This window comes from Halictus rubicundus, chromosome 5 (assembly GCF_050948215.1).
Source record: "Halictus rubicundus isolate RS-2024b chromosome 5, iyHalRubi1_principal, whole genome shotgun sequence".
NCBI lineage: Eukaryota > Metazoa > Arthropoda > Insecta > Hymenoptera > Halictidae > Halictus > Halictus rubicundus.
Window position 1 is genome coordinate 21,364,584 of NC_135153.1, and position 8,340 is coordinate 21,372,923.

The following is an 8,340-nucleotide window of genomic DNA, read 5'->3' on the forward strand; positions in this document are numbered from 1 at the left end:
TAGTTTCAATTGTTTCCTATCATCTAGAATGTCATCAAAATCTCAGGTGGGTAGAATATTCAATAAATTAATGAGTAAAACTTTGAAGCATATATTAATTAGTCTGATTGCAATGTGTTGTTTATTTTGAAACAGTAAATGATTTACCTACCACTTCGATTGGACTTTGAAAAATTAAGGAAATTACAATATAAAATTAAACAAAATTTTTGCTTTAGAAATTTGAATATACAATAGTATATAATTTATATGCTATAAAACTGAACTAACAGCTGCAAAAAATGAACAAAACTTAGTGGAAATTTACAGATAAAAAAGAAACAAAAGAATGCAAAATGATAGTAAATATCAAATAAATTTCTAAATAATTGAAGAATAAATATTCCATAAAAAATTCGTTTATTTTCGTATCTTTACTCATAATATTGTCGATAAATCATCAAGTGTGCATATCATTGGTCAGGATTAACATCAGGCACTGTTGGTTCGAATTCCTCTATATATGGTATATCTTTTTCTCTCTTTAATAACATTTGTTCGATTTTTGGTGGTAAATTAACACCTACTAATGCAGATACTGCGCTTCTCTTGCGTGTGCCAGCATCTTTTCGCTTTCTGCGCTGTCCTTTCTTGGTTCTTCTCATTAACTTTTCAGACATATGTAATTTGTGAATGTGTTCCGCTAATTTTGCTTTTGTTGAAATTTCTACCTTACATACGTCACACTGAAACTTTCGTCCCAGGTGATTGGTTCGTATGTGTGTGTCTAAATTATTTTTGAAATGGAATATTCTGAAACAATCGTTGTACGGACAAGGAAAAATTGCTCTATCTTCCGCATGAATTTTAGAATGAGCTCTCAAACGATACTTCTTCAAGAACACTTTATCGCAATCCTTGCACTTATGATCTGTAAGCGAAGAAGAAAACGAGTCAACGGTATTGGCTTTCACTATAAAAAACACTTTAATAAACCTTGTGCATAGAACGGTACACGAAAGAAGTTATTAAGTAAAGAAATACATAAAAATGTTAATAGGTGCCTACAAATTATATGCTGTGTTCTTTGATGAGCACAGAACTGATGCCACTTGTTAAAAACTTCGCTACATCCTGACACAGTGCAAGCATAAGTTTTTGTTCCTCCATTATGACTCGCGGTATGCCTCTTGTATTTTCTAAAGTTTGTAAAACTTTTGTTACATTGGTCACACTTATGTAATTCTCCAGTGTGCACTGACATGTGTGTTGCAAGCTGATACTTTTTGGTAAATGTTAGATTGCATTCTTTGCAAGTCAATTTGTCTCGATCTCTGTGCATTAAATTATAATGGCGCTTCAAATTATGTTGATTGCTAAGAAATAGTAGACACTCGGGACACCTTAAATCAAAGTCAAGTCAATTATTTTGATTAAAGACATTAAAATATTACAACTAAAAACCATTTAAACGCAAAATCTTATAATACATGTATAGAGAGACAGAGAGACAGAGAGAGAATGTTTTTTACCGGTATGTCTTCTTAATTGGATTATGAGTTTCCATATGACGTTTTAAATGAGAAGAATTTGTGTAAGCTTTGTCGCATCCTGGATGATTGCATTTATAGCATTTCTAAAAACGATACAAGTTTTAAAAAGTAGCACTTTATATTTGAAAAAGTACAAAAATCTAATTACCTCTCCAGTATGAAGTCTAATGTGTCTAGTTAGTCTAGACGGCCTAGCGAAAGCCTTCTCGCAACCATGAAAAATACATTTATACCTTTTTTCATCTTTCTTCGCCTCATCAAATGAAACATCTCTGCATCCTATCACTTTACGATTTTCAAGTTCAAATGAAACGGAATCTGTGTCTGAATTTTTATCTTGCCCCATAATGTTTTAAATATTACCTTCTTAAACAAAACAAATCATTAATAGCATCAAATATGACGATACGATAATTTCATTAGTATTTTAAAAAATAAGATAATTATATATTTCGTTAGAAATTTCTGTCACGAAACGTAAAAGAAGTCTTGATATAAAATATGAGCAATACACATTATCTTAACCTTTTATAATACTTACTGCCGCTTAACTTTGTTATCTTGACTTTCAGCATTATATTGGCATTGTATTTTCATACATATGTACAATATCTTTTTTTAATAACATACTATTATTGTTTGCAGTTATTCGATTTATTTAGCACAAACTCGTTAAACACGTGTCCAGAATCAGCTGTCCAACCATACACAAGTACACTGTATACCTTTGCATGTGTTGGTGAGACTAATTTAAATTGGGTGTACGCCGTACACCAAATCAATGAACCACCATATGTATATAGTAGTTTGATCAGCTGTTAATGTACTCGGAGGAAAAAACTTTTTAAATATATTTTCGACGATAGATATAATAGCAAACTTTCGTATAGGTAAATATGGAACGCGCGAGAAAAAATTAGTGTTAAATATCGAAATTGCAAGATCTTGTGCACTTCGCAAAATAAACTCAATATTCTGCAGGAAGGTTAGGTTTGTCCATGTTCGTTTGACAGCACACGAAGGTGAGATCGGATGCCAAATTAAGATAACGTAAATAGATCAAGAGCTAATGATAGCTTCTACTATACGTATACATACATACATATATATATGAGAAAAATTAATTTTCAAAGGATATTTCCGTAACTTTGTATAGTGGAAGATGCGATGCGTATGAAATTTTACAGGAGGTTAGATCACCATCAATGTTTGACGTTAGATTTTAATTATTTCCATTATATTCATGTATCTGTAGAATTTGTGTGCATATATAAATACTGTGGATTCCGGTTAATTAGGAGACATTGGAACCAGATAATTTCTCCCAATTAGGCAGCTGTCCCAATTAACCAGAATCCATTGTATACGCGATTGCAGATTCTGCAATTGTATTCTGCAAATAGATCTATTGAAAGCTTCCTACATTAAAAGTAATATGATGTCACCAACACTTTGTCTCTCAAAACCATTATCGTATTGCATCTAATAATCCTATTATTGAATTTTACAAGTAAAAAATTACGTTCTTTAAGGATACTTGAAAAAAATAATAGTTTCTGAACATAAGTTTGCTCGTTTAAAGCAAGGTATTGTAAGTGGCTTCATTAGTAAATACATCAGGCAAGCTGTGCAAACATAATTGATATTTTATGATTAATTTTAGTTCAACTTGTAGTATTTTCCAAAAGGTACTGCATATTTTAAATGAATAACATCGTGTTACTAATAACATTAGAATCTTCAGGAACATAATGGGTCAAACACTCAGCGAGCCTGTGACGACAAAGAAGTCGGTATGCTGCAGAGATTGCAATTATCGAGTTGGCAGTGCTTGTATGCAAGGGTGGCGTACAAAAATGGAAGATTGTCATGTACACATACTTTCATTACCAGACGATCCTGGTACCGCATTCTTTGCGGTATACGACGGTCACGGAGGTGAGGACGTGCAAGTAAAAGTCTAAAAATTTTAGGCTTGTTATGTATTAACACCCTTCGCTTGAACATCTATTTTGTAAATGAACTAAGGAAATTTATTGTAAGAGAAAATTTCAGATCTTTCTACACCTTCTATAAGTTGGAAATTATAATAAATAGGTATAACTGTAGTTGCTTCCAAGCTCAAAAGGATAATGGTTGATATTGATAGGTGCTGCAATAGCACAGCATGCTGGAAAACATCTTCATGAATACATAACTAAGAGAAGCGAGTATAACACTGGTAACATTGTTCAAGCTATACAACAAGGTTTTCTGGACTTGGATGAAGCTATGTTGAATGATACAGTGCTTAGGGACGAGCAAGCAGGAACCACTGTCATAGCTCTTTTGATTAAAGACAACGTTATATATAGTGTACGTCTACAGTAACCTATTTGTTTCTTTTCAAGTTGGATCTTCATCTTAGTGATTTAAAGGATTTTTTCAGGCAAATGCAGGTGATAGTAGGGCAGTTGCGAGTGTTAATGGCCGCACAGTTCCCTTAAGTCGCGACCATAAGCCTACATTGAAAAATGAACGTGAACGAATCGAAGCTGCTGGTGGTTGGGTGGAGTTTAACAGAGTCAATGGTCAACTTGCATTGTCCCGAGCTCTTGGAGATTTTATGTTCAAAAGAAATGACCGTAAACCACCACAAGAACAAATTGTGACTGGTAGGCTCGCGTGTTAACGAAGGCTCGCATACCAAAAACCATTTGAAACGGTTAAATATTGTTTATCTACAGCTTTCCCGGAAATTCAACCATTTAAAATAACGGAAGATTGGGAATTCGTTGTTTTGGCATGTGACGGTATTTGGGACGTTATGACAAGTAAGGAAGTAATCAATTTTGTAAGGACGCGCTTAAAGCAACCCAAGCCTGGAACGACGCAGGAAAATGATACAATGGATCCCGAAGAAATTTGCGAAGAGCTCGTGAAACATTGTCTTGCTCCAGATACTCTAATGGGTACTGGCTGCGATAATATGACCGTTATCATCGTTTGTTTCTTACATGGGAAACCATATTCTCATTTCATTTCCCGATTTAAGGAAATCGACTGTACAGATCCGTAGTTAAATTGCTAATATCTCAATTCGATCATTTTCTAAATTAGCTTGTCTTTCATTTCACACCATAATTAAACAATTACATTTCATTTTCTGTCGTAGTCGTAAGGTCTTTAAGAGATTTTTCCATCTCTCTTCGAACACTTTGGAAAAGTCTATTCACAAGTTCAAATAACTAGTAGACGTTAAAAGTATTATCAAAAAAGATGCGCGAAAGGTGACAATTTCTTAAAGCCCTGTATGCAATAAGAAAGTCTCTTGAATAACTTTGCCGACGCCTATTCGTTAAATGCTTTCCGAACGTAATCTCATCAATTTCATTTCTACCGCTAAGAAACACGAGAAGAGAAAATAAGCTGAATTATAAGCTTTTATTTACAATTTCGAACAATGGACCAAAAATGTCCAGATATAAGTATTATAACAATTATAGTAAAATGCAGTAGGGTCTCATTTAAAGTCCACAGCGGTCCTGTAAAGATGAAACGGCCGCGTTGGCCAGGGAGCTTAATCTGTCCGCGACTTTGTTCACTCCTTCGAGTACACTTTCCCTGACGTCGTCGAAATCCACAACCCCGGATCTTCCACTACTGAGACGCATTGACAAAGAAGACGTAGGAGAAGTTGGTGTAGAACTTCCTGTGCCAAAGTAGTCGGTCGACGAAATACTAGATGAACCTTCGAAGCGACGCAGATTGCTCTTACGTTCCCACTGTAGCTCGAATTACACAAAACTTAATTTGGTACACGCAGAAACACAAAGAGAAGAAAAGATTACAGTTAAGACAATTTCACTCACGGAATCGTCATCTTTGCTATCTTGAAAATACTGATCCGAGCTAATAGCCTTGGCACTACCGAATTTCTTTTGCGCTTCCGACTCCGGCGTCGATGTTTTACTGTCGCTTTTATTGTTGCCTGATCGGCCCGGTGGACCCACTCGTTTCGGTGGTTCTGGCTCGGCTATTACCACAACTTCTTCACCGCGAGATTTCTTATTGTTATTGCTACTATATGGGATTGATAAGGCATCATAAAATTCGTCTAAACTGACGAAAAGACTTCGTTCCACATCGACAATCCTCGGCTCAGAAGCGGTTACAGTCTTCGATGAGGTTTCCTGTGTTATCGTTTGCATGTCAGCAAGTGCAGAATGACTGGCACCACTGTGAAGTATTTATTATATATGCTTTCATATTTTCTAGTAATTTGTTATTACGTAGTATTTCTTTTTATTTTAAAGTAGTAGAGTTCATAATAATAAAAAAGAAAAAAAAAAGAAAAAAAATAGAAGAAGAAAGAAAAGAAGTTTATGCAGAAAGAACGATCATTACCCTCGTGTGTTGAATCCCATACCAAGACGCTCTGCTTGAGTCGCTTTTGCTGGATCTAACTGCTTTGCTCTTTCTTCTACTTTTTTAGCTTGTTCATTTAAATTCTGCTCATATCGGTAGGCAAGACGGGTGGCAATTTCTTCGTGTTCCTCTTTATTTTCATTATTCTGAGAATCCTTCCCTTGCAATGCTTTATTTGCCTCGATAACACTTTTTTCTAATTCATCAAAATTCGTTTTGACTCTCTGAGCACCCAAACCTCCTGTTCTCTTCCCTAACTATTTCACCAAAAAAAAAATATAGAATGTATAAATACTTTTATAATCGATAGTCTGTTAATTAGAAATTATATATATATATATATATCATAGACTATAGAATAATGAACACTATAAGAAAAATGTTCCATTTAATTTTAGAATATTTTGCACAAGGTATTTTATGTACTTACAGGTTTCTTGGTCTGAATTTTTCTAACTCCTATAGTTGATTTCCTTTCTGGTACTGAGTTTCTGATCGAATCAGATAATTTAACTGTAGGTGCCAGTGAATTCGATTCTACTTCCAGTGTGCCTTTCTGATTACTTTTTTCTACGTTATCATTGGCCGATAGAGAATTAGAAAGAGATACTGAATTTCCTTCTATATGTGTTGAAGACTCGTTGCTATGTAACTCAAAATTTTCGTGTTCTTTGAAGAAGTCAACTTCAGTAGGATCCTCCGATGTCATAGCTGGATTTTCATGTAAATGCAACTGGAAGAAGATGGTACTTTAAAAAAGACAGTTAATTGTTTGCAAAGTACAATGTAACATAATTACTTGAATGCCTTGTTTCACTTAAAGTACACACATGTTAGGTGAGTTAAATACACAATAATACTGAGATTTTTAAGCAATTCATAGCGATAAGACAAGTGTGAAGTACAACAATACATAGTAGCTAGTGAACAAACAACATTGTATATGAACTGTGCAATTTATTTACTATTATCAAATAAACGTAAAATATGACCACTCAACAACCTCAAGAGACTATTCTTTTTCTGACAAATGAAATATAAAGCAACTGTTAGAAACACTTTGAGATACTGTTTTGTGAAAATAATTTTACAGCTCACCATTTTCTTATTTTTTGTTGAAGGAAGAAACACCTATAATTATCATATTCATAATTACAAAACATATGATTGAGTAGAGTCTATGTTCTGTGGGGATATGTAAATAAACAAATCTTTGGAAATATACCTTTATCCCATAGCGTTGCATGGCCTGAGCAGATGCTTGAGACAGCTTCTCTCTATATTGCATAGCAGCACGCGAAGTATACTTTTGTTGTGCATCGGTTGTTGTACAATTATGTTGTACAAAAAATTTTCTCTAAAGCATATAATTAAATTAATATATAATATATAATGTATATAATATAATGCATAAATCGATTGTCTGAACAAAAAAAGACAAAAACTGACAGCATTTGCATTTCCACCCAATTGCATGTTCCTCAACTGTATCCATGTCCAATTTGTGTCAAGTTGAGTAGACCGTACGAATGTCAAATGAACACCTAGTCCTCGATGGACTGCGGAGCAGTCGATGCACAAGAAAATGCCATATGTTACACTGGCCCATGCTGGATTTTTTGCATTGCAGTCGAAGCATGCCTAAAGGAAAAACCAAGTAATAAAAATGCAATTTAATATGTATTGCAGTCAAGCTCGAACAGTTGTCGTGCAGTCTTTGTTAACATTTCTAACATTACTTCTAGCGTAATGTTTAGCAATTTATATGAAGTTTTCCGGAAGGTATGTTGAGAAAACATGATTCATCATAGTTGAACGAAGACGCGAAAGTTTCCCTAAATTACAGGTTGGAAATGAAATTGAGAATGCCTTCGAAATCATCGTGAACCGTGTTTGCAACTATTTTAACATTATATCGCGATTCGATATCGTAAAATAAGGCGATGAATAATTAATCAAACCTTATTTGTGGGAATGGCTCGCAATCTTTTGAAAATTTCCTCAATATCACTTTTACTGGGTGCTGGATCTGCCATTTTTGACGTGTTGTCAACGGCCTCGCAAAGTATTCTGGGACGCGTGGCAATAGTCTCGATACAATTCCTAGCGATCGCTTGCTTATGACAGTTGTAGGGGCTACATGCGTTTCCGCACCTTGCCGTGGCGCTAGCGTCGCCGGCTCTAACCGCATGCGAGCGGCAAGAGAGAGTTGCCTCTCTAGACTCTGCGTGTTCGGAGAGTCGCGGCGGATTTGCCTTGCCGCCATCGAGCACTTTCAGATACTTCCATTCTGTATCAGCTTTGGTTGTAGTGTTATGTACGTATTAGGGACCCGAAATTACGATACTTGTCTGCAGATGGCACAACCGGTTAATCTATCAATTTCGCGGCATGAGTTCAA

At 35.1% G+C, this 8,340-nt stretch overlaps 3 protein-coding genes across 12 annotated transcripts; 1 reads left to right on the forward strand and 2 right to left on the reverse strand.

Moving 5' to 3' along the window:
• Nucleotides 1–260: 260 nt before the first annotated feature.
• On the reverse strand, nt 261–2,257 carry LOC143354577 (uncharacterized). Of its 2 annotated transcripts, none has more exons than XM_076788822.1 (5): nt 2,074–2,257; nt 1,681–1,895; nt 1,512–1,615; nt 1,048–1,382; nt 261–910 (listed from the first exon to the last, which is right to left on the reverse strand). In XM_076788822.1, exons 2-5 carry the CDS (start codon nt 1,876–1,878, stop codon nt 453–455), a joined length of 1,095 nt encoding a protein of 364 aa, XP_076644937.1. In that variant the 5' UTR covers nt 1,879–1,895; nt 2,074–2,257; the 3' UTR covers nt 261–452. The 2 variants fall into 2 exon arrangements, with proteins under 2 accessions (XP_076644937.1, XP_076644936.1); XM_076788821.1 differs by having other exon boundaries at nt 262–910; nt 1,681–1,898.
• Nucleotides 2,258–2,293: 36 nt separating this feature from the next.
• On the forward strand, nt 2,294–4,895 carry LOC143354578 (putative protein phosphatase 2C T23F11.1). Of its 8 annotated transcripts, none has more exons than XM_076788826.1 (6): nt 2,294–2,422; nt 2,514–2,554; nt 3,268–3,470; nt 3,682–3,887; nt 3,961–4,186; nt 4,259–4,895. In XM_076788826.1, exons 3-6 carry the CDS (start codon nt 3,284–3,286, stop codon nt 4,588–4,590), a joined length of 951 nt encoding a protein of 316 aa, XP_076644941.1. In that variant the 5' UTR covers nt 2,294–2,422; nt 2,514–2,554; nt 3,268–3,283; the 3' UTR covers nt 4,591–4,895. The 8 variants fall into 8 exon arrangements, with proteins under 8 accessions (XP_076644941.1, XP_076644944.1, XP_076644943.1 ...); XM_076788829.1 differs by having other exon boundaries at nt 3,277–3,470; XM_076788828.1 differs by lacking the exon at nt 2,514–2,554 and having other exon boundaries at nt 2,338–2,422.
• Nucleotides 4,896–4,936: 41 nt separating this feature from the next.
• Arfgap3 (ADP-ribosylation factor GTPase activating protein 3) lies at nt 4,937–8,060 on the reverse strand. Of its 2 annotated transcripts, XM_076788818.1 has the most exons (8): nt 7,901–8,060; nt 7,389–7,580; nt 7,165–7,296; nt 7,038–7,070; nt 6,370–6,672; nt 5,919–6,196; nt 5,384–5,750; nt 4,937–5,296 (listed from the first exon to the last, which is right to left on the reverse strand). In XM_076788818.1, exons 1-8 carry the CDS (start codon nt 7,973–7,975, stop codon nt 5,039–5,041), a joined length of 1,638 nt encoding a protein of 545 aa, XP_076644933.1. In that variant the 5' UTR covers nt 7,976–8,060; the 3' UTR covers nt 4,937–5,038. The 2 variants fall into 2 exon arrangements, with proteins under 2 accessions (XP_076644933.1, XP_076644935.1); XM_076788820.1 differs by lacking the exon at nt 7,038–7,070.
• Nucleotides 8,061–8,340: the final 280 nt, after the last annotated feature.